Source organism: Phallusia mammillata, chromosome 5, assembly GCF_965637545.1.
Source record: "Phallusia mammillata chromosome 5, kaPhaMamm4.hap1.1, whole genome shotgun sequence".
NCBI classification, from domain to species: domain Eukaryota; kingdom Metazoa; phylum Chordata; class Ascidiacea; order Phlebobranchia; family Ascidiidae; genus Phallusia; species Phallusia mammillata.
This window is the reverse complement of record NC_137256.1, coordinates 1,786,384-1,812,006: the sequence shown is the minus strand read 5'-3', so window position 1 is coordinate 1,812,006 and position 25,623 is coordinate 1,786,384. Positions and strand designations below refer to the sequence as shown.

General features: G+C 36.8%; 1 protein-coding gene and 1 pseudogene across 3 annotated transcripts; both read right to left on the bottom strand.

Moving 5' to 3' along the window:
• Positions 1-110: 110 nt before the first annotated feature.
• On the bottom strand, positions 111-12,868 carry LOC145227841 (ABC-type oligopeptide transporter ABCB9-like). 2 transcript variants are annotated; one of them, XM_080092765.1, is made up of 12 exons: positions 12,305-12,868; positions 11,772-12,077; positions 11,193-11,396; positions 10,182-10,387; positions 9,163-9,360; positions 8,327-8,477; positions 6,238-6,407; positions 5,365-5,538; positions 5,002-5,167; positions 2,903-3,039; positions 1,936-2,114; positions 111-1,583 (listed from the first exon to the last, which is right to left on the bottom strand). In XM_080092765.1, exons 1-12 carry the CDS (start codon positions 12,825-12,827, stop codon positions 1,394-1,396), a joined length of 2,604 nt encoding a protein of 867 aa, XP_079948891.1. In that variant the 5' UTR covers positions 12,828-12,868; the 3' UTR covers positions 111-1,393. The 2 variants fall into 2 exon arrangements, with proteins under 2 accessions (XP_079948891.1, XP_079948890.1); XM_080092764.1 differs by lacking the exon at positions 8,327-8,477 and adding an exon at positions 7,032-7,182.
• Positions 12,869-14,500: 1,632 nt separating this feature from the next.
• Positions 14,501-23,269, bottom strand: LOC145227844 (ABC-type oligopeptide transporter ABCB9-like; annotated as a pseudogene). The gene is made up of 12 exons (XR_013859991.1): positions 22,734-23,269; positions 22,100-22,390; positions 21,159-21,362; positions 20,561-20,766; positions 19,966-20,185; positions 18,768-18,896; positions 17,786-17,955; positions 17,102-17,275; positions 16,459-16,624; positions 15,693-15,829; positions 15,381-15,559; positions 14,501-14,785 (listed from the first exon to the last, which is right to left on the bottom strand). The product of XR_013859991.1 is annotated as an ABC-type oligopeptide transporter ABCB9-like (transcript).
• Positions 23,270-25,623: the final 2,354 nt, after the last annotated feature.

Sequence of the window (25,623 nt, the reverse complement as noted above, 5' to 3'; positions counted from 1 at the left end):
ATTCAAGCCACCTAAAATAACTCCATGATCTGCAATAAATGTTTAAAAACAAAGCGACACTAACAAAAATTTATGAAACTGGTTCTATATCAAAATTTTAACCTGAAATGTACAATCAGTCTTATTTTATTGTCATCGACACACAAATCATGAAATAACACTTTGACACCACCACGCAAAGACCACAGGGCAGTTAACAATAAGGTTAGGGTAAGAGCGAGTTTGTCCAGTAACGCGTACAAAGGTGTTTTAAACCGAGAAGTTGCGGATATAGCTGCAGAAAGGTAAACTAGTATGAAACCAATAGAAGGCAAAGTAAGGGCCAAATACACCGCATATTGCTAGTTTAATAACCAAAGGATGCCTGGGCCAAAGGTGTACACGAGCCGAGGTTCCGGAGTGTCCGGAGCCGGATTTTGCCAAAATTTGCCGGAGTCTAAAAGGAGTCGGAGTTTACGTTTTATTATGCCTGCCGGAGCAGGAGCCGGATCCGGAGTTAATTTTGCGTTTATTGTTGCTTCGTTGAAACAACAATTGTCTGTTATACCGGAGTATTATCAGGAGTCGGAGTCTGATTTTGCGCTATTTATCAGGAGCCGGAGTGGAGTCGGAGTCATTTTTTTCGGACCCGGAGTGGAGTCGGAGTCTAAAAAAACAGACTCTGTACACCTCTGGCCTGGGCCAGCTATATTTTGGCTTAATCCTATATTTTGCGCTTCAAATTAGCAACTTTTATAATACGCAAGCAATACCATATGTAACGCGTCGGAAAAAAGCTGACAAAATGTTTCCTACTGCAATTAATGCCATAATCGCAACATTAGCAAAAAAATACAACAGAGCAAAATACGAAAAAACATTTCAATAAATTAACTTCACTTATTTCTGTCTATATGCGCGCGTTTAATATCACTAATGTCAATAAATTAAACATTTCGTGCAAAACATACAGCAGCAAACCAGCAGTGCAAAGTCTTGAACGATGTGATGTTGTGAGGTTTTCAGTGGTGGCAATTGTAGGACTTCGAAACGTCGGTGCAAAATACAATTACCAGAAGAGCTCTATAAACTTAATATTATGCCTGGCAGCAACAGCTTACATATGTTCCACAGACGGACGACATTATTCGTATTTAAAAAAGTGCGATTTTTTTCGTGTTTTACTTGGCCACCTGTTATTTCATAATCAACGACAAAAACATATATTCGGTTCGGGTTATGTCGGAAAAAGCCAGATAATAAAGCATTTGTCTGGATTTTACTATGAATGTTACTTGTGGACACAAAAGTATTACAGTGTTATCAAAACAAACACGCAAGATTGCAGTTTTAGTTAAAAACCTAAAAGTGCCTAAATTGATCAACAATCTCGATCCAATCAACGACTGCCACGTCACACTTTTAATCTAAACGACGAAGGACTACACGAACTTCCGTATGACGATGAAGCGTTGCTAGATATCGAACGTTTTCGTGGTATCGCCCTTTGTGACGTTTGCAGCTGGTCGACGTCATCAACAATGACATCATCACTGTTTTCAAGGTCGTTGGAGGTCGTCGGTTGCGTACTTTGGTGTAATTGTCTTTAAAAACATAAGTCACAAAAAATCATGAAACAATTCAAAACAAATTTATGACATAGATTTTTCTAGCTTGTTTCGGCACCAAATGAAAGCAATGGTAAACCGATGTTACGGTTTTAATGCTAACACCAGATCTGTTGACAATTTGACAAAAAAATAACAGTTTGTTTCCCATCTCTAAAATATGAAACTAAAAAGTTATTCGCAATATAGTGGGGTTAAAAAAGTCAAAAAATAAGAGTGAAAAACTGCATAGTGGTAAAATGTCACATAACGATATGAAGACTTTGTAAACTTAAACAGAGGTCATTTAAAGTTAAAATTTAATCGCGTTTCAGTTCCTACTTCTCACCTGTAAACAAGTTTATAATAAAGTCCCTGTTTCTCCATCAGTTCACGGTGGTTCCCCGTTTCCACAACCTTACCCTTTACGATCACAACGATTCGGTCAGCGCGCTCCACCGTACTCAACCGGTGTGCAATTAAGAGAACTGTGCGATCTGCTTTGCTCCTCTCCAGAGCTTCCTGGACCTGTTTGACAAAAAGTAGAAAATATGACATTTCTGTCTAGTGACATGATGGCCCAAAAAGACGAAAAAGGCGACATGTTACATTATTCAAAAGTTTCGGCAAATGCTCATGCCATCATCAGTGATATGAAGGGCCACGTCAGTCATCATTAAACTTATGAAACGATCTGTTTCTTGACTATTTTGGTTAATTTATACAAAACCAGGGGTGCATGAACTGCGACCGCGAAAACACTTCATACGGGCTAACACGGATGTGTTAAAAATTATCCCATCTCAGTCGATTGTGTTTCCTTAAGCAAGAAACTTGAGCGACATTGCTTCAACCCAGTGGTTCCCGAAGGTTGAACTAAATTAAAGTCACCAACGGCTTAAGTTGTAAAAATCGAATAAGACAGGATTCAACAAACTTATGGTAAAAGAGGCAGGTCGACGGCAAACTCATTGTGGGCATAACACATTCAGACGTTGTCCGCTCACATATTCATGCCCTGCTAACATACGAAACTAGTGTTCGAAAAGGGTATCCAAGAACAAAAATGACAGTTTTTTTTTAAATGCGTTAGATGTTGGAAAAACGCGTTCTTCTGGGCCTGTACAGCTTACAAATGCACCGCTGGTGGCGTAAAGGAGCTTGGGAAGCTACAAAAGTAGTGTGGAATTGGGAATGTTTGTGATGTCACAATCGAGTACAGAGCATTAACGTGATATGCTCGGTATTTGACGAAACAGAACATTTGCAGTGTTAGCCCCAGCTTGGGATTCGAACCACCAAACCTTGTAGCTTACCAGAAACTCGCTTTCAGTGTCGAGTGCGCTTGTGGCTTCATCCAGTAACAAGATGCGCGGATTTCGAACCAGAGCTCTTGCAATTGCGACTCGTTGTTTCTGACCACCAGACATCTGCGTTCCTTTCTCACCAGTTTCTGTATAAAAATTGAAATAAAAACCATAGATTACTTTTATTCTATGGTGAAAACAGTATTTTATGGTAATTACAGTATTTTATGGTGATTACAGTATTCTTTGGTAAAAAAGCAGTATTTTATGGTTACAAACAGTATTATCTGGCAAAAATTAGTAGTTTATGGTAAAAACAGTTTTCGATAAAAAACAGTATTTTTGGTTAAAAACAGTGTTTTATGGCTAAAAACAGTATTTTATGGTGAAACACAGTATTTTATCGTAAAAACAGTATTCTATGGAAACAGTATTCTGTGGTAAAAACAGTCACAGCCACGTGTGGTTCAATTTACTGACACAAATGTTAATGTTAATTAGTTTATTTTGTTTTGGGGAATTAGGAATGCAACTAGAAGGGTGGCTTAGCACATATTGCCCTTGCACATACACTATGATCTATTTTAAAACATAAATATAATTCCTTCACTTATTTTATATTGGGTCCCATATTAGCCACCGTCTTTTAAAACGTTAGTTGTTTCTGCATGCAGAAACTCATGGGTCCCCACACATGCCAAGTTGTAAATACTGCATTTCAAGAGATAACCATAAGAAACTTTGGTGTTGTAAAGTAAAACACTGTGATTGGTACTAAGATTAGATAGTCATGCTATGCAAAGTTCAAACTATACAAATCGACTCAATTCAAGCGTTGTTTAAAGTTTGTCTAGTTTAAAACAAAGAAGTAAAACACAACAATCGATACCTATAAATGGCATAACATTTCCAACAATTGCGCACTGTTTAAAGACTCACCCATTTTAGGGGGCTAGTAGGGTGACTATTGGGGCTACAGGGTTTAACACAACAATCGTCATTTGTAAATGGCAAATTGTACAAGCTATCCAAATTTCAGCCAATTCCGACCCTGTTTAAAAAATTTACCCTTTTTAGGGGGCTAGTGGGGTAAATGCTGGGGCTACAGGGTTTAACACAACAATCGGCATTTGTCAATGGCAAATTCTACAAGCTATCCAAATTTCAGCCAAATCCAACCCTGTTTAAAAATTCACCCATTTTAGGGGGCTAGTGGGGTAACTGATGGGGTTCTTCACCCTAATGTTGAAAATATGAAACTGCAATGACCCAATTAACAATCCTGTAAAATTTTGTCCAAATCAGCCAATGTTTCAAGTTTGACCACTAGGGGGCGTTTTAACCAACAACCGTAATGACTTGTGACGTCACAAGGCTGTGAACAACCCCCTTGACTGCTATTCGCAAACACGTTCACCAAGCAATCCTTAAACATAGTACCATATGTAGTTGCCTTTATAACATCACACAAAACTAACGTTTGTGGTGCGCACAAACCACATTTTACATTTTGGGGGCTAGCGGGGTAAATACTGGGGTTATCATGACAAACGAAGCAGATGGCACATCTACACAACTATATCTACCATCTGTGAAAGTTTCATCCAAATCCATCAAACATTTCAGGGCAAAATGGGGTGGACAAACTTCAGGGAAGAAAAAAAAAAAAAAGAAAAAAAAAGAAAAAAAAAAAAAAGAAATCGAGTAAAATCAAGATGTGTCCCCTTCAAGGAAGGGGACCCATAACTAGCTTAGAAGAAGCACCAAAATGTCAAGTATGGTAAATCACATGAGATGTCAACAACAAACGACCTACACAAATTACCAAAGAAAGCATTATCTTCTTAAAGCGACTGAGTGATTAGCGCCTTGTGGGTTTACCACCTTATCTAGCAAGAAGCTTGAGCAACATTAATCCAACCATGCGCAATGTTATACTTAAACTTACAATTAGAGATCGACCAATTTTAAATATCGGAGTTTTGATGACATGGCTTTCGTTAGTTCAACCAGGCAGTTCGGCGAAGGACTCATTGTGAGCATAACGCAGTAAAGCGTTGCTCGCCCACCGAAGATAAAAATGAAACAAACAATAACTCTTAACGAACCTGTCTGATAACCTTGATAAAGTTCATTGATGAAATTGTGGGCATTGGCAGTAATCGCTGCTTGTGTGACGTCATAATTAGTGTAATTGTTTTCATCGAGTCCATACAAGATATTGTCGTGTATGGATCGAGCGAAAAGAACCGGTTCCTGGCCGACAAGTGCAACCTGAAATGGGAAACAGGTTACAAGTAGAAACAAAACCGAAATTTGAAATCAACAATTTTCGGTTGACACCATACAATTTCGGTTTGACACCATGAAAATTTTGAGTTTAAGATGTATATCTTTATTTAATGTTACAAAAAGTTAAAACATATTTTCTTTTAGTGTGACAAAATTTTCAGAGCATTATCTTTACTCACCTTTTCATGAAGAAACTCGTGCTTGTATTGATTGAGAGGTCTGCCATCGATCAAAACCTGACCATTAGAGCAATCATAAAACCTCTCAAGCAGTTTAACACATGATGACTTTCCACCTCCACTTGGACCAACCAATGCTACAACTTCACCTGGGCTCACTTCAAAACTCACATTCTGAAAAAATCATTGCATTTGTAAGTTAGTCATAGAGTTCTGGGTTCTAATCCCGTCTTGACTTAAGTAGGTTTCAATGTCAACCCAGTGAAGCTTTGTTGAAACCAATTTAAAAAGTATAAAAAATGCAATCAAGAATTGAAACAAATTATTGCATTTGTAAATTCAGTTGCCAGGATCAGAAAGTCATTTGTTTGGTGGTGTTCAAACTACCAGAGAGTACATTTTATTGCACTGCAATATTTCAACAATTGCTGTTGTCATCATCAGTTCAAGAATGTACTTTGGTAGTTGCTGTGATTTTTATGACACTCCTAATGATTGCAATTTTATGTTCAAGTACATCTTGCTTAATCTAATTTACCTATCATGCAGCTTATTCTAAGTTGGTTGCAATATAATACTCCTAAAAACAGCATTCATACACAAATCTTTCGTTTTCATTGCTGTAAAAATTTTGCTTGCACAAGCCGCTATTGTGCATACAAGATCTCAGTAATATTTTTTTAAATTTTTTATCTACATACTTTTAGGGGCAAAATTACATTGTAGTGTTTCCAAAGATGTGGCATCTAAAAGTTAACGTGTTTGAATTTAATTTTCATCTAAAATTTACCAAACAAAACAACAAGGAATTACCTCAGCTACAAGTAGACCACTTAGTAACTTAAAATAAAATTGAAATAATCCTGCTCACACCTCTAACACTGGTTGATCTTTTCTTGTTGGATATGCAAATGTGACATTGTCAAACTTAATACGACCTTCAAGGTCATCCGGTGCTTGGTGACCTTGGTGGATGTCCATAGCTGGAGTTCTCTCGATAAGTTCAAACACCTTCTCTGCTGCCCCTAGTGCTTGCATTAAACCTGGTCAAGCAAAAAAAAAGTTTAAGGAACCTATGAACGTGAAACTTCTACAAAATTAACCATTTTTTTAACGGGATAAAATAAAACAAAAGTATGACACCATATAAATCATGCAACATTATATCATACTCAAGCATTGTCTATTTCATGCAAAAGCACAAGCCATGCTTGCCTTGTTAAAAAGAAAGCATGAAAAATGATGCAAAAATTCAATTGCTTTGACTTGCAAACTGGTGAATGAAATAGTTGCTTTGGTCTGCTTTATATATATTTGTATTGAGCATTTTTATCCTCACCTAATGCTCCTTTTCAAAAATATAATTTTATTAGGCCATGTTAAGCTAAGAGCCTGGTCCTGCATATAATTCTTTGCACTCTTATCTAAATTTTTATGTTATATTTTTCTTACATTTGTGTTCTGCACTGTAATGTTTACTAAATATATGTGTACATACAAAAATTAAAAATAAACTACATTTTTTCTCCACATTATATCTTTTTTTACAACTGCCCTCTCTAAAAGTAAATGTTAACTTAACTTTTATGCAAGCTATGCACTTTTTATCAATTAAAATTCCCGTTAAGTTTGTTATGCACCAATAGTTCCAACTTTAATCTGCCTACCTGTGTATACTGCCCCAATAGTGCTTATGCAATCGGACATTGTATATTGATAGAGTACAAACGACATAATGCTTTCTGCACTCATGAGTTTGTTAAGAACCAGATGACCTCCGTAGGCAAGAACTAAAACCTCAAATAACATCGTGAATATCTGAAATTATAAATGAAAATAGGAAAACATTACAGTGGATTATGCCAAGACTTGCAAATCATTTTTCACTAAACCTACACAAAATGTCACAAAATCACGATGCAATTGAACAGTCAAGTAAACACAAAAATATGAAAATAGTTGTTGATATTTTTACTCATTGTGATTTTTCTGGTTGGCAGAAGGCTTTGGGTTTTCCCCACTGTTTGAAGACCCCCTGGATATCAGCATACCAAATGACCAAAAATGTTTAAAGAAACTCTTTTGTATAGTATAGTTGGAACTATAAGACCACATATAAAATAATATATAACCACAAATATTTCTATTTTCTGCAAATCATAAGATTTTAAACCTTTCTTGTCAAAATAATCCTTAAAATGTAAGAACTGCATAACTTTCTGAAATAAAATGTAAACGTAAACAAAACTGTTTAACTACTGTGTTTTTGACCTGAACACTACTACACAGAAACTCAAATTTGATAGATGCAAAAAGTCACAAAGTCTCAAAGTGGAGTATATGAACTGAGAACTGAAGACACAGCTACCACAAGAGTAACAATCTAAACTAGTTTCTCTAATCTAAATCAAAGTAACTAAAACTTAACTCTACAAGGGAACAAAAATTATAGTGACAATGCAACATTCAACAAACAAAACTTTTGTTTCAAGCAAATTGATTGGTTAATTGATTTGTTTCCAACTTAAAAAATTAAAATAAATTGCAATGATTACAGTTGGATGATTATACAAGCTTGCTCGTAAGACCAGCTTTGTGCAGTCAACAGAAACAAGCAACTTTAATAGACAGAGTTTTATAAAATTATTTTTACAATAAGGACGAGATAACCAAAATAATAGATTTTTTTCTGCAATTCATCAGAGTATGCAATTATCTGGAATTGACATAAACAAAACATGTGGTCTAAATGTATAGACCCTAGGCAACCAAACATAAGACACAATTATACACTATTTTACGGGTAAGTAAATAGTCCAGCAATTAGTTGCATTATTTCACTTTTTACAAAACCAGTTTTGGGTGGAGTGCACAAAGCTTGCTTATAAAGCCACGTTAGATATCAGCATAATCAAAATGCTGGCAAATGCATCTCAATTACAACCACAGCATTCAATAAAACCTGTATAAACTTCGCCAAGTTCACTAAAACATTCCCCCAACTCTTCTTGGTAGAGAATAAATGAAATGAAGTTTTGGGCTGACAGATATCCAGCCAACAGCAAATGCCCACCGTACCACAGAGTGCCAACTATCAACATCAGCTCAAAAAACTACAGCATCAAGTTATGATTATAATTTTCTGTATTTCAAGACTGTAGGTCTTTGTTTTCTGTTTAATAATTTTACGACAAAAAAAACAGTTTGTGTTTATGTATTTAAGATGAACATAAACTCATAACTGGGATCAGCCCTAAAGCGTCTATGTAGACCAACGATCACGGCACACTCATATATAAATCATAGTACGCCAGGCTCATAAAAGGCGCAATACCGAATCAGCCGGTTACCAAGTATTCAGTGAATGCAAATAGTGTTGTATATTTTTAGTTTGATTCCTGACATTTAGGTATTTTGGCAGTCTGCACTGTTTTTCAAGGTACAATGTTATACAGTGTAACTTCATAATCTGGTTGTTTACAATGCTTGATGCCAAGTCAGCATCCTGACCAAATGTTTTAAACACTATGCTAGTTTATACAGACCATTATTAAGCTCAAATCATGTAAATCCCTGACCAAGCATTCAAAATGCTGCATTGGAATTAGGGTTTTTATACAGCTATATAGTTGCAGTGTTATTGCATTCCAGTTCTTTAAAACAACATTTTTTTCTATTTACAAATTTTCAGAAACTGCTGTCTGGTTCCTGGTTTAACATGTAAAAAGCAGCCATTGATTTTCAGTTGACATATCTTGACACAAACAAACACAAAAAAGAAGAAATACCAAACATCACCTGAGTCGACCAAACATATCCAGAGTAGGAGAAAGCCTGTTTGAGTTGGATCTCAAAAACTTTTGAAAGTCGATTACTGTATCTTTTCTTTTCCCCCTCTTCGTTAGCGAAACTCCTCACAGTGATCATTGAGGAGCAAACCTCCTCGGCTACTTCGTTGGCGTGAGCAAACCGGTTCTGCACCTCCTCTTGCAGTTTCTGTGAAATTATGACAAGGTCACTTGGTATTTAAGCTTTAAAACTTAAGACTGGTTTTCTGTTGTGTTTAAAACAGTGTCTCTAAATAAGTTTGCTGGCTAATATGAGTTCAAAGTGAACTGTCAGCGAGCGACAGTTTTAGAGCATTCACAATTGTTTTTAACTCAAAAGTTTTTACTATTTTACTTGTTTCCAAGTCCTTCCTTAAATCGTTGTGCAGGGCAATAATGGGCACAGACCTAACAAAAGCCCCCAACAATGATTTAGCTTATTTAATATTTCTAAGTATAAGTCCAGTCATCATGAACTTTTGCATATTGTCCCTGCAATCCTTTTTGTGTTGAATTGTAACATAAACTTTGGTAATATGCATACAACATATAAACTGCCATTTTAATGTACCAGGAAAGCAGTAAAAAAACCTATTAAATAAGATACAGCTGATGCAAAATGCATACATTTCTGTCAAAATCAAATATATTTTTGAATCAAGTATTTATTTGTTTTTCGGTGCTTTTATGTTGGGTTTTACAAATAAATGCTGGGGGTAGAGCTACTAACACAGGAACTCACAGGCAGGGCTGCTAATTTCCAAAAGGTGGCACAACGGAGCATAGGCTTTTATTATGGCAATAATTGCTGACTCAGCAAATTACTGAGCATTTGCCATATTTAAAGCCAATTTTTGGAAATTAGCAGGCCTGACTGTGAGTCCCTGTGTTAGTACATTTTCCAATGCTGGGAAGTAAAAGTTTATTCGATCAATGGTCCGTAACTTAAGAAAAGTGAACAATCACTAATCTAGAATCTTACACCAGTACCTTATAATATTTGCCATAAACTTCAGAAACAGCGAAGACAAGCGGCAAACCAAGAAACGTCACAATGGACAATCGCCATGACAACGCAAACATGAATACACAAACTCCGATAGCTTTGATGACGCTTCGAAGGAAAATGTTAAGATTCAAACCGACAGTGTCGCTCATGGTCGTGGTGTCCGAGGTGAGTCGAGAAGTAATTTCACCTTAAAACAAAAATCATTTTTTTCTGGGGTTTTACAAATCGACAAAGCAACTTGAAGAATGATGTTTGTTTTATATGTTTTTTTGTACTTGTTCGAACGAAATAACTTTAGCAACAATGCAACAACTTGAAAGTTTTGTAATTACGGAGATATCTTTGAAATTGAAATGTTCTGCAGTGAAGTGACCATTGTGCATAAACTGGTATGTAGTCAAAGCGTGCAAATCTAATGTTGCTCACAGTGGTCCTCGGTGTATATAGATAGCTTGTGCGCATGTCCAGATAAATGAAAACTTCCATGCAATACTGCAGTATAGTGATGGGACGATACCAGATTTTGAAGCGAGTACCGATACCGAGTACGAGTACCACATGTATATACCTTCGATACCGAGTACCGAGTACGATTACCGAGTACTTAAGTGTAGTGTTGTACTTAGTTGTATATCACTAGCTAATTTATCTGCCATGCTCGGGGTAAAGGCGTGCGCACACACATGCCGAAAAATGTAATCACCACGTGATAGCGAAAAAGACGTACGTAAACTGGCGGGACTTTTTTCCAATTTTGTGCTGTCCGAAGCAAATATTGGCCAAAAGTTGCCCGTATTCTTATGGTGTAAATCGGCCTTCGGTACTCGCACGTTGGTATCGAAAACCGAGACAAAATATTTCGATACCGAGTACGAGTATCGATACCACTGAAATCGTTCGATACCATCGATACCGAGTACCGGGTACCGGGTACTCGTCCCATCACTACTGCAGTAATATACAAAATGCTTTACCCTACACAAATATTTTACCTGTTCTGGTTTTATCGAAGAATCCAATTTCTTGACTAAGGATTGACGAAAACAAAGCATTTCTCACTCTAATGTTGAGTCTCTGGATACAAACAGTGAAACAACCACCTCGAATTCCAGAACATATCGAAGCCACCAGTGAAATTGCAGCCATTTCAATCAGACTTTTAGTAAACTGGGAATGGTCTCCACTAACAACAATACCTGGAAACAGTGCAAAATATAACACAATTTACACTACCCTTGTGTTGTGTTGAGCCCAGTGGTGGGATTCAACTGGTTCGCATTGGTTCTATAGAACCATGTCACGAAATTTTATCAGCGAACCTGTTAGCATTACTGGTTACTGTCAACGGACTTTTTGTAACACAACCAGCTGAAAAATATGACTTTGTGATAAAACTGGTTGACAAAAAAATAGAATCCCACCACTTGGTGAGCCCATTTGTCAAATTCTGGTCTTTCAACTGAAAGATTTACTCGGCAACTTTACAAGATTTTAGGAATTAAACGAACTGTTAAAAACTAACAAACACATATACATTATGGTCAAGTTCATTTAAAAGTAGCAACCCAAACCTGTTATCACTTTTCCAGTGTAAAGTGGCAAAAATATTTGTGAAACTGCTGCTCCAATAAGAAAGACAACACCAACAATAATCAGAGGCCAATCATGAATGACGAATGAAACCATTTTGCCAACAGTTGCCCTGTTTACGAGTTCCGACATTCCCTTCTTATCAGTCTCATCTTTTTTGTCTTCTTTTCCATCGCTGATGTCTTTTCCCTCATGTCTTTCATGTTTCGATTTGGACTTTGCGTTTTCAACAATGCGAGGCTTTCCATTCTCAATGCAGACTTCCACTTCATCGATGGAGGAATAGTCTTAAAACATAAGACACATTTTAAGAAAACAAAACATTATAAAAAAAGGAAAATTTAAAAACATGAACAAGAAATGAACATAGAACTGTTCTTTTCAACCAATGTACCAAGTTGGAAACTATTAATCTGGGCTTTTTAGTTGGCTTTAGATGATATATATATGGTAAAATAACGACCTGTGATGCGGCCGTCATAGAGACAAAATTTCGAGTTTATTTTTGCCCTACCATTAATAACATGGTTTGACTTTGACATAAGAGGTTGTTTCTCTGTGCTCTTATGTGTAGATGATGATTTAGTTTCATTTTCTGGTGAAAAATCACTGCAAAGAGATTCAAGAGAATTCCATTGGGCGATAAAAACAACAATTCCAAATAAGTTCCAAGCAAAAAGTCCCCAAAACCATTTCAGTGTTGGACCCATCACAAATTCCGGCTGCTCAGAAAATACCAACAACTTCACACATGAGTAGAAACCATTCATGCATGCTATGAAGTACGGAAACCGTGAAACTTGTTTTAACCGGCGAGGACCGTCATCACTGTTCTTTACAACTCCAATAACGCATCCAGTTATAATGCAGTTCCTTAAAATTGTCCAAAGCCAGATGTCAATGAAAGATGTTGGAAATGAATAATCGACAATTGATAATGGAAACAATTCCCATTTGTCACCATTAACAAACAGAATTGTTGACATCACAATGTCAATAATAGATGCCAGAACCACAAAAACTGTCTGTTTGGCCATATTATTAGGTAGTTTGGAATTTGAATGGATGGAAATATAGCTTGTCTAAAAACAGGTTTGTAAAAAGTTTTTATCATTACATTTTTCAAATAAAGAATAATAGAACAAAAAATGAAGGTTTTAAAAGCAAAATCTGCTTTTACGTGTGATATCACAAAAATGGGAGCCTTTTATTCATAACCTGATGGAGCCTAAATTGCAAACTATGCAATCCAAAACGTATGCAACTTTTAAAAATGGTGAAGATTAGGGCTATTAGGATCTGGGTGAGGGTTTGCAGTAAAAATAACACCATAATTTTATTTCTGAGGCCCATTTTGGGCTTACAATTCGCATATGAATCGAGGGTGGTACTAAACACTGTATGGTACCGCATGTTAACACTTGTAAGAGAATTGGGCCCAAAAGGTATCTTTTCTCAAATTATAAAGTTATGGGTCACATCTAAAACTGCGGGCCCACTTGGCCCATTTTTCCCTGCGAGAGACAGGCCAAGCAATGGATATAATGGGCCCGCAGTTTTTCCTTGCGATAGACGCGACAATCACTGGATATAGTGGGCTCGCAGTTTTTCAATTGCATGAGGCGGGCCAAGTGATCAAAGTGGGCCCGCAGTTTTAGACATGACCGTAAAGTTATTTGTATTACAAACCCTCACCCTGACCCTAATAGTCCTAACCGTCAACATCTTAGTTAGTTTTTTTGGTAGATTGCGTATTTTAGAGTAGCCCTGAAAATATGGATTCAAAATTCTACAACCGCAACAAGAAAGTGTTAATCCTCAAAGTCAACAATACAAAAAAACAGCCAATTTTCAACTTTATTTTAACCCTGAAGGTTCGCCCTGATGCTCTCGTCATTTTCTCGTGAAGCCTGTGCACACGTGGCTTACGGGTCAATCCTGTTTAAAACCTTCTGTTGTTTACCCGGCAAACGTCACCAAACAAAACATTGGGCAAGTGTGGCGCAATTCAAAGTGATATCTTAATCTGACGTTGATTAGTAATGATTACTTTTACCAGGTTCATAGGGTGATATGAAACATACTTTGCTGTGATTTAATACTTTCCACACTATTCTCAACCCCAGAAAAAGCTGTCGTAAAGTTAGTTCAAGTTTCAACAAACAAACAACATTCGTCACGCTTGGGTTAATTTAAGCATATGTTGGGGATTCCCCAAACGTCATGCTTTGTTGTGTGGTTATTTCCCTAATATGTGAGCATTTTTTTTAAACGTAGCGAATTAAAAGTGTCTACCCGTTTTAGAGCCACGTTTTACCGTTGAGCAGTTTCCAACAGTAATATTACATTATTACTAATATCCCTACTATCTCGGGATATGTTTTCTATGTTTTGGCCGACTGAGGTTTTAAACCTTGAGGGCACAGAATTTAGCGTTATGGGTTACAATCTACATAAATGTGTTCAAGAACTAGGCAAAATAATTACGTGCTTAGAGCATCAAAGAATGAGGAAAACCAACACATAGGAATTTTCCGATCATTACTGCGTCGTCTTCTGCGAATGTAAACAATACAACTACTTTTTTCACATTTTCACCCAATCTCCATTTTCAAATCACAACCATATGAAGTAACAAACTCATATGTGTTTTGGACATCCAAACAGCTTAATCCGGCTCTGACTGTTATATAACTTATACAAAACGAACTCCCAACCACATGGAATTGTATTTTGCCTAAAATTTAAAAAAAATACAACGTCAATTGAAAAGTAAAACGATATAAAACATTCGTCCAATCATCGAGTGTCACGTCACACTTTTAACCGAGAAGATTGAGGACTGCACGAACCGCCATTAGATCAACGTGTTTCGAGCGAACCAACCGGGATCGCCCTTTGTGACGTAAGTAACTGGTTGACGTCATCAACAATGAAACCAGAATTGTTTTCAAGATCGCTGGCAGTTGTCGGTTGAGTCTCTTGGTTCAATTGTCTTGGGAAGTAAAGTTAACAAGTTAATTACAAACTGTGTCGGTAGACTTGATATGTTTGAAGGTTAAAGACAAACTTTTAAGCTGCAGACAGTGCACACTGTTTTGACCTGTAAGGTCTCATCAGTGCAGCTGGTGATAAGAGAGATAGACCGTATTGGATAGTGTAGCCATCCAACAGCACTCCAGTTTGTTGGGAATAACAGGCTAAAAGCAATGCCTCACCAAATCTCTTCTATGCCAAAACTGGGCTTAAGCCACAGAGAAAACTGGCTCACAATCGCCAAGCAACTGATAAGGAACTAAAGTGATGATGAGACTTTATTGTTCGAAACACTGTGCAGTGTCTGCAGCTTACTTATCATCATTTTGCAACACGATTTGACAAAATGACGAGATTTTTGTTTCTCCGTTATTTTTCTCCTTCGAGTAACATTTGTGATATGTTTGCGTCCACTTTACTAACAATATTTTAAACGCTAACGACCAATAAGAATGCAGAAAAGCTTGTCAAATATTAAGTGCAAAATAGCCATTCAGAAGATGAAAAGTTAAGATTTTTGTCTTTTAAATCGCGTTTCAGTTCCTACTTCTCACCTGTAAACAAGTTTATAATAAAGTCCCTGTTTGTCCATCAGTTCACGGTGGTTCCCCGTTTACACAACCTTACCCTTTACGATCACAACGATTCGGTCAGCGCGCTCCACCGTACTCAACCGGTGTGCAATTAAGAGAACTGTGCGATCAGCTTTGCTTCTCTCAAGAGCTTCCTGGACCTGTTTGACAAAAACAAAAACCTTATAGGACCTCCAGTTAACTATTGATGAACTTTCGTTTAGTTTAGTCTACTACACATATTTTCACTGCACCAGCTCCTTGGGAATCGAACCGCCAACCCTTGTAACTTACCAGAAACTCGCTTTCAGTGTCGAGTGCGCTTGTGGCTTCATCCAGTAACAAGATGCGCGGATTTCGAACCAGAGCTCTTGCGATTGCGACGCGTTGTTTCTGACCACCAGACATCTGTGTTCCTTTCTCGCCCGCATCTGGGTGAAATAGAAAAGTATCATATCAGAAAGTTACGTAAAAATCTCCAATGTAAAACACCCACTCCATAATATACATTTACTAAATCGCTCATTACAAAATCGCTTCGTTCATACGGTTCGTTCTTAACTCAGTACTAACGTTTACACTAACATATTCAATTACTTACAGTCATTTAGTCAGTCACATCGTTCCTTACGCGACTGACTCGATTTTAAACAAAATCAACAAAACGAATAATGTAATATTTAAATATATTCAACATTTTATGTGTTTTCTTTCTTACGGCGCTTGAAAGTATTTTGCAGGTTTCGGTGGCTTCTTTTTTTCTGTTGAACCCCACCCTATTTCCATAGCACGGGTGAGTAGTTTAAAGGCCCCCGACTGGTCCCACCATAACCCACAATGCGCCAACCTCACTTTCTTGTGAGCCCCAGTCATATAACGCCTTATAATACGGTGTAGCCGCATCGCGTTTAATCATTACCAATTGTGCCCTTTACTGTTTTGCGCTCCATAACGTTTCAACGTTGCACAGCTATTTCCGGCTTGGTGATTGTTTTAGTGCAATTGGGTCGCAACTCCACGTTCATACTTACTTATCGCAAACTTACTCATGTCAACGAACCTGTCTCATAACCTCGATGAAGTTCATTGATAAAGTTGTGGGCATTGGCAGTGACCGAAGCTTGTGTGACGTCATAATTAGTGTAATTGTTTTCATCGAGTCCATACAAGATATTGTCACGAATGGAACGATTGAAAAGAACCGGTTCCTGACCGACAAGTGCAACCTAAAATGGAAAAAAAATATTAAGTAGATCTGGCGATTCCCTACCACGAAGCTGACATGTGCAGCGTACGAGGCAGCAACGAGTTCACCGCTGAACCTGTGTAACTTAGTTAGTAGAGCGCGAGTCCCAGAAAGACTCCTATCGTGGGTTCAAGTCCCACCGCAGGCTGGATTTTTCTAGTCTACGACTTGCCACATGGGAATCATTGGTGACAGGCTGATTCAGTAAAACGCCTTCAATACGCCTGGCGTACTATGATAAAACGCCTGGCGTACTATGATTTTCAAATTAGTATGGCGTGATCGCTGGTCTGCATCGACACTTCAGGACTGATTCCAGCTATTCATCTATGTCTTAACTTGCTATTCTAAATTACTTATGTTCATCTCAGCTATCCAATAAGGTGACACAGAATTACAGTTCTACGTAGTTGTGTGAAACAGATCTTATTCAACATAAAATTCAACACTCGCTCACCTTTTCATGAAGAAACTCGCGCTTGTATTGATTGAGAGGTCTGCCATCGATCAGAACCTGACCATTAGAGCTATCGTAAAACCTCTCAAGCAGTTTAACACATGATGACTTTCCACCTCCGCTTGGACCAACCAATGCTACAACTTCACCTGGGCTCACTTCAAAACTCACATTCTGAAACAACAAATCAAATAAGTTAACTTGGGGGTCATGGGTTTTAATCCCATCTTGACATAATTTAGGTTTCAAAGCGGTGGAGTTTTGTACAATTAAACCTGAAGGTATTGAAAGCAATCAATTTCTTCACGAGTAGTGAGTGCAACCGCCTTGTGTGTAAAAGGTTGTAGGCTCTAATCCTATCTCGGCCGCTTGTGTTTTCCTGAGCAAGAAACTTGAGCGGCATTGCTCCAACCCAGTGCTTCCCGATGGGTTGAACTAAACTCAAGTCATAAATATCAATACAAAAATTTGTTTTTAAGTGATATAGTTTCAAACTGGGCCGATATTGCCATTATACAGTATTACCAACACACATTCATTATTCTGACACAAGAAAGTAAACACATTTAAAAACCTAAAAAATGTCACCTTATTTATCTAATGCTAAAAGTATTATTAAACCAAGATAAAACATTGCCAAGAAAGTTATCTATCCCTTCTGGCCCAAATTAATTCTGCTCCTACCTCTAACACTGGTTGATCTTTTCTTGTTGGATATGCAAATGTGACATTGTCAAACTTAATACGACCTTCAAGGTCATCTGGTGCTTGGTGACCTTGGTGGATGTCCATAGCTGGAGTTCTCTCAATAAGTTCAAACACCTTTTCTGCTGCCCCTAGTGCTTGCATTAAACCTGGTGGAATAAATTAAAACAAGAAATCACATTGATGTGTATATAAACAAAGTCAGTTGACATTTTTGTGTAAGTTGGATTTAATTATTGTACATGCAATCGTTTTTTGCCAGTGACAAGCAAGAACATGTCATTGATCAAAACATACATGACATTGTCTTGCAATTTCATGCACAGAAATTCGTTGATTATCATCACATTAGCATTCAACATTAAAAAAACATAATTATTTATTTTATGATCAGGCCTTTTTTCATCTTATGATCAGACCTCAAGTTTGAGCAGCTCTATGGTACTGAGTAATGTAGTTAAAATGCAATATACATGGAAAAGAAATTATGGTTTTCAATGAAACTTTTTCACAGTGTACAGTAGATAGCTAGTTAAAAGTCCTATTTTGCCTGACGATAACAACTGGGTGCAAAAGTTTTAAAATCATCTTGTACCAAAAGTTGATTAATACAGAGAAGATAAAAGCAAATTTAAAACAGAATGTCCGCCAAGGAAAGATGAACTGTAAAAGAATTTGTGCATCCCGGATCTACACATACCTCAAAACACAAAAATTATTAAAGTGAATGAAAATTGTTTGGTTGGAAATTTTTTTCTAGCAAGGTGCCCGAGTATTGGAAATTTTTTTGTAACATTAAGATTGGTTTAAAGTAGTGGAATAAACTTTTTGTTTCTGTTAATTTTAAGAAGTTAAACAGGATTACATGTGATTGCACAAGCATGTCAAACCTATGAGCCCGTTCTGCATTTCTAAAATTATTACAAAGGCTGCAAATTACAAACACTGCATTCCATAAAACCTGTATAAACTTCCCCAAGTTCAGTAAAACATTCCCCTAACTTTTCTTGGTAGAGAATAAATGATATGAAATTTTGTGATGACAGGAATCCAGCCAACAGCAAATACCCGCCGTACCAGAGAGTGCCAACTATCAACATCAGTTCCAAAAACTATAGCAATTTTTTTGTATGTTCAAATATGTAGATACAGACTATTTCAGTTTACATAAAAACTGTTTTTCTGCATACTGAATTCCAAACAGTAGCCTATCTTTGATCTCAAATAATTCCAGTTAACTACAAGAAAAGTTTGGCAAATTTGTGTTGCTAATAGCTGGAAACGTCTATAACTCTGTTTAATTTTTTTTTTGCATGTCTGTTTTTTAAATGAACATACCAGCAGCACTGGTGAGGCTTTATGGGTCAAAACATTGTCCCTACTACCAGTGTTTTTTTAAGGTGTTTAAATTTCTCCAGCGGTTTCCCAAAATCTGCCAGTAGCCTAATAAATAATTCGTTTAAGCAAATACCGTATTTGCTCGATTGTAAGCCGCGGCTTATATTGTTTTTTAACTGCCGTTTGTGCGGCTTATAATCGAGGGCGGCTTATAATCGAGGGCGGCTTATATTTTAATTTTATACCGAAATTATTTCTACACTCCAACATTTTAAATTGTTTTGGGTTCAAAACATGTATGCGTGTACAGATTATACGTCGATATACGTTCTGTTGGGTACAGTTATCAACATAACTAACAGATATGGGCAAATAGTCAAACCATATAACAGCAGAAAGATGTATTAAGAAACAATCGTATCGACAATTCCAGCATGCGGCTTACAATCGAGGGCGGCTTATAAACGAGCGCGGCTTACAATCGAGCAAATACAGTATGGCTATTTTTTGGTATTTAAATGAAACACTTGCGGTCACTTAAAACTACTTAGCGGTCACCCAAACCAAACCTTAAAAAAACCTGCCTACTACTAATAACATAATAAGTAGGCTGAAAACAATGCAGACATTAGCAGTATAGTCAAGGGCTGAAAAGCTATGGCACAACTTGGCATAAACCTCAAAAAAAAAAAAAAAAAACACAAAAAAACCTGGTCCACAAAAGCCAACCGCTTGGGGTCAGTTTAGTGTCACTATACTCAGTGTCAAATGATGTATTGGCTCATTTATACTAATATATACTAATGCTATTATACTAATACCATGGAAATAAAAAAACATTACCTCAGTTGACCAAACATATCCAGAGTAGGAGAAAGCCTGTTTGAGTTGGATCTCAAAAACTTTTGAAAGTCGATTACTATAACGTTTTTTCTCCCCCTCCTCGTTAGCGAAACTCCTTATGGTGATCATGGAGGAGCAAACCTCCTCTGCCACTTCGTTGGCGTGAGCAAACCGGTTCTGCACCTCCTCTTGCAGTTTCTGTGAAATTATCAACAGTTTTATAAAAGCATTAAGCCAATATGTGACAACTAAGCTACAGATAGTGGGCAATGTTTCATTCCATAAGGTCTCATCTGTCCAAATGGGTCTATGTAGCCATCTTATGGCACTCCAGTTTGTTGGGAGCAACAGGCCAAAAATCCATGCCTTACCTATTCTGTGTGATGCCACAACTGGACATAACCCACAGAAGTATTGGTTCAACAATGCTAAAAAACTGGACTGTTGTAAGGAGCTACAGCTACACCGACCCCTATCTCTTAAACTGATGAAACTATATAAGTCAAAACACTGTGCACTGTCTTCAGATAACCAGTTGTTTTTTTGTAAAATTCAGTTTGTAAAATTATTTACCTTGTAATATTTGCCATAAACTTTGGAAACAGCAAAGATTAGTGGCAACCCCAGAAATGGAACAAGGAACAGTCGCCATGACAACGCAAACATAAAAACACAAACTCCGAGAGCTTTAATGACGCTTCGAAGAAAGACATTGAAATTTAGACCAATTGTGTCGGTCATGGTTGTGATGTCTGATGTTAGTCGGGACAAAATTTCTCCTAAACAAACAAATAAAAACCTGTTTTTTGTAAGCTGCAGGCAGTGCACTGTTTTTGCTTTTAATGTCTCATCAGTGCAGCTGGCGATAAGACATTGGTCATATGGACAGCTGTTGCATGGCTTCGAACATAATTTCTAAGGCATGGCTTTACAGCCTTTAGCTCTCGAGAAACTGGAGTGCCGTAATTTGGCATCACCAGCCTACATGACCAATGTCTTGCCACCAGTTGCACTGATAGAACCTTATAGGGTGAAACAGTGTGCACTCTCTGCAGCTTATGATATTTTTTTATGGTTTCAAAAAATTGTGATCACTGTAAAGACATTATCCTCAACCAAAATTTCAAGTACAAGGTTCAAGGTCAAGCATAGGGTTTAAATGACATATCACCTGTAGTAATTTTATCAAAGAATCCAATTTCTTGATTGAGAAATGATGAAAACAAAGCATTTCTCACTCTAATGTTGAGTTTCTGGGAACCAATGGTAAAACAACCACCTCGAATTCCAGCACATATCGAAGCCACTAGTGAAATTGCAGCCATTTCAATCAGGCTTTTTGTGAATTGGTTTTTATCGCCACTCACAACAACACCTGAAAACATTTTAATACAAATGGTATTGTTTTCACTCTATTTTTTTAGTTTTTTTGTAGATTTTTTGTATTTTTTGTAATTGTATTTTTTTTTTCAATAGATGTAAGTTCAGAAAAAAACACTTAGTCGTTCACCCTTTGGTTTTAAAGATATATATATTTTGCTAATACAGCATCGTCAGTATCTTACTCAATTTCTATTTGAATAAGATACTGACGATGCTGTAATAGCGAAATATATATAACTTTAAAACCAAAGGGTGAACGACTAAGTGTTTTTCTGAACTTACATCTATTGCTATAAGGCGTTTTAGTCTTCATCCACCAAGCAACGCCCTGTGTGATTCCAGCTTTAACTTTCAATTATGAGTATTGTATATTTTTCATCTTTTTTTGTTGTATTAAATTGTTAGATTTGTATCAACATGTAAAAATCTACACAAAGTTATATTGTTCTATAAGTCCAGTGATGAGATATTATCTGTGAATATTGACTGAATGATTTGACTGAAAGTTTTTTAGACATTTGCTATTGGGTTAAGTTTATCTTGGATAGTGAAAAAAAACATAGAAACTCAATTGTTGTAGAGAAATCACTTAGTCAAGATGTAGAAATACTTTGCAGAAATGTACCAATTCGGACAAATAAATAACACATTCATATGACAAAATTATTTTTTTGCAAAACAGTTTATTAATTTGGATTACGTTTAGTACATCCATCACAACTAACAAACCTGAAATAACTTTTCCAGTAAACAGTGGCAGAAATATTTGTGACACGGCTGCTCCAACAAGAAATGTTACAGCCACAAGAATTAATGGCCAATCCTCAACAATAAATGAAAACATTTTTCTAAAGGTTGCTTTCTTTACAAGATCTGACATCTCTTCTTCATAATTTTCACCTTTTTTATTATCGTATTCCTGCTTATTACTTCTACCGTTGCATTTGTTTTCTGCATTTCCAATATTTTGTGATGTCTCATTTTCAAAGCAGACTTCAACTTGATCAATAGAGGAATAATCTTAAAACATAAATCACATTTTACTGGTTTTACTTGCTGCTTGGTTTTTACATTCATTTTATTTTGAGAATGACACAAGTTTTTTTTCAAAACGTTATGTTCTATACAAATATATTGACCTGTTTGTTTCTCGTTATAAATCGCATTTTTATTTTTTTTTATCACAAACCTGGTGAATTAACAAAACGGATCATAGGGGTAACTTTGGGGGCCAAATTTATGTTTTTATTGTGTGTTGTTTAACATAGTTTCAGAATTTATAATTTACACCCAGTTGTTGTGAGAAGTTAGCAAACCAACAAATTTCAGGGTAGAAACACTCAAATGTTTAATTTTCGCTCACCATTTATAGCATCTGATTTTGACAGTAGATGTTCCTTCTCCGTACTCAGATGTGAAGAAGTTTCATGTTCTTGTGAAAAGTTACTGCTGAGAGAGTCAAGAGAGTTCCACTGGGCGATAAAAACAACAATTCCAAATAAGTTCCAAGCAAAAAGTCCCCAAAACCACTTCAATGTTGGTCCGATTACAAATTCCGGCTGTTCGGAAAATACCAACAACTTCACGCATGAGTAGAAACCGTTCATGCATGCTATGAAGTATGGCAACCACAGAACTTGTTTTAACCGGCGAGGACCGTCATCACTGTTCTTTACAACTCCAATAACGCATCCAGTTATAATGCAGTTCCTTAAAATTGTCCAAAGCCAGATGTCAATGAAAGATGTGGGAAATGAATAATCAGCGATTGATAAATGGAAACAATTCCCATTTGTCACCATTCACAAACAGAATTGTTGACATCACAATGTCAATGATAGAAGCCAGAATCACAAAAGCTGTCCTGTTACCCATTGTTTTAAATTGTTTAAAGGCACATGTTCTGCAAAAAAAATTAATTGTAAAATCTGTTTAGCATTCCTTATTAATCAAATTTTGTAAACATGTCGGCAAATGCTAAAGTCAGCATTCAGTCTACAGAATATGGCAGTTCCTGACGATATCTTGGGCAGGACCAACATGTCCTGGACATGTATGGGCATGACCCATAAGTTCAATGCACGACAGATTTCAGCAATTTAAAGCAAGCAATAGAGGTCAAGACAAGACAATAAATGCCTTTGGTGAACATTTTTCGAGAGCAGCCAAAATAATTGGAGAGCCAAAAAATGTTTTTTAACAAAAATTGTGTATAGTTTGTGTGCAAGACCAATTTCAGCAGGTGCAAAGCAAGTAAAAGAGGCCCAGATAGGCCAGTCAAACGCCTTTGGGGCAAAATTTGCGCATGCAAACCCAAAAATTTGGTGTGCAAAAAATTTTGTTACAAAAAAAATCGTGCGTGCACCTGCCACATTCTGCATACCGGGCTGCTGCCATACTCTGCAAACCATGATCATTGATACCCATTGATATTGGCATTAGAATTTGTTGAAACGTTTTTTAGCTTTATATTCTGGAAACTAAACGTAAATACTTGACAAAAACCCTTCTGATACACCAAAAATATAATAATAGACAAACTACAACGTATCTAGCTAACACGAACACACCACACAGTAACACGTGTGTCAGACCGTCAACTATTAAAAGATTGCTTTCAATGTCTATTGTTTACCAAGCAAACATAATCAAAAAAAACATTGAACAAGTGTGGTGCAATCAAACTAAACAACCAGCACAAGTAACAAACACGCCTATTTAGTATTTATACTTGCTTCATTTGGTTCAAAAACAATATCACATAATTTTCCATGTAAAAAAACAAAATCAATTTTCAACAACAAAGTGAACAAACACACAAGTGGGGGGTTTCCCTTGCGTCACAGTGTGTAAAATAGGTGATTACCCTAATATGATGATATTTTTGCTGGGAAATAAAAAAATAATAATTTATGAATCGTTTTAATTATTTATGTACTTTGTCAAGTTTGTGTAGACAAACTAGCTGCACGTGTCCATTGATTTCAATCTATATCGCAGAATAAAACTTGAACGAAAAGCACTCACAAACGTGCTCATATGAAAGACCTCATGAGTCATGATGACCAATGAACTACTATGCGAACATAATAGAAACGTTTTAATTTGTGTATTTACACGCAAAAAAATTATTGGAACGTTTCCGGGAAATAACACATTTTGTTTATTAGTTTATTAAAGCTTTTCCATCTAACATATTTTGCTTTGCTTTTTTTGCACTTACATGACGCGTGAAAAGAATGCTTGTAGCGGCAACAAACTGGGTCAAACCAGTTCGTTCCAATAACTTGTCATTCGAGACTTGCAAAGTGCCCAATCAGTTGGCGGCGTCGATAAAGAGCATTGTGACATCAGGCAATAAAGCGAAACAGCGTTTTGCATCGTTAAATCTAAATTCTTTGACTTCCAAACATTTGGACGTTAACCAGTGCTGTTTACGTTTAAGATTCATTCAGTTGAGAGTCGTAGTGCATGAAAATCGAAAATTGAATGAAGAAAAGCGCATGTAAGATTATAACAGAAGAGTTATAACAATAGACAGTGTCTTAAATCTTCATCAAAATCTGAAGTAAATATTTGCTGCTTAAACACAACCCTGTTTGAAACAATAACCTAAATTTTTAATACAGCATGATAGGTGTATAAGTGCAAAGGGTTTTGGTTGAAGAGAGAGCTTAACTTTGTGCATTTAGTTTATGCTTAACTCTATTTACTGATGCTGAGTGAAATATTGACTTGCTATTATCTCACATTTGTTTCTGCGATGAAATGCGCAGCTTGGTTTCGTGTTTTGGGGGGTTTCATCACTCTTGCACTCCTGCTCCTGACCTCAGGTTACTTTGTGCTGATGCATCGCGCCGAAAGCGGTCATCACGAAACCGGGATAATGCTGAAAGACGTCCAAACTCAAATCTTCAAGAAAACTTACCCGAAACCGAAACACGATCCTATGGTGGTAGCGCCAACTAGCGGTGCTGTGATCGCTAAATCCGCAGTCAAAAGTTCTCCAAGCAAACCAGGCGAAAATCCCAGCAACGTAGGAGTTGAAAAGCTCTCGTTTTCGCAGCTAAACGATACAGCGCTTCTGCAGACGATCTGGATGAAAACTATCGGCGGATTCAAGAAGAAGATCTTCGAACAATTAATAAAGAATTACAAACAATCGCATTCGGCGTCCGACTCGATGCGTCTCGCGATTTTGCTCGAACAATTGAAACAAAAGGAAAAGAATAGTGACGCCACAGTGCATGATA

Coding starts and splice junctions, on each gene's coding strand:
- LOC145227841 (XM_080092765.1), bottom strand. CDS start 12,827: ATGGCCAAACAGACAGTTTTTGTGGTTCTGGCATCTATTATTGACATT. Junction 12,078..12,304: donor GTCAAACCATGTTATTAATG/GTAGGGCAAAAA, acceptor TTATGTTTTAAG/ACTATTCCTCCATCGATGAA. Junction 1,584..1,935: donor TATTATAAACTTGTTTACAG/GTGAGAAGTAGG, acceptor ATGTTTTTAAAG/ACAATTACACCAAAGTACGC.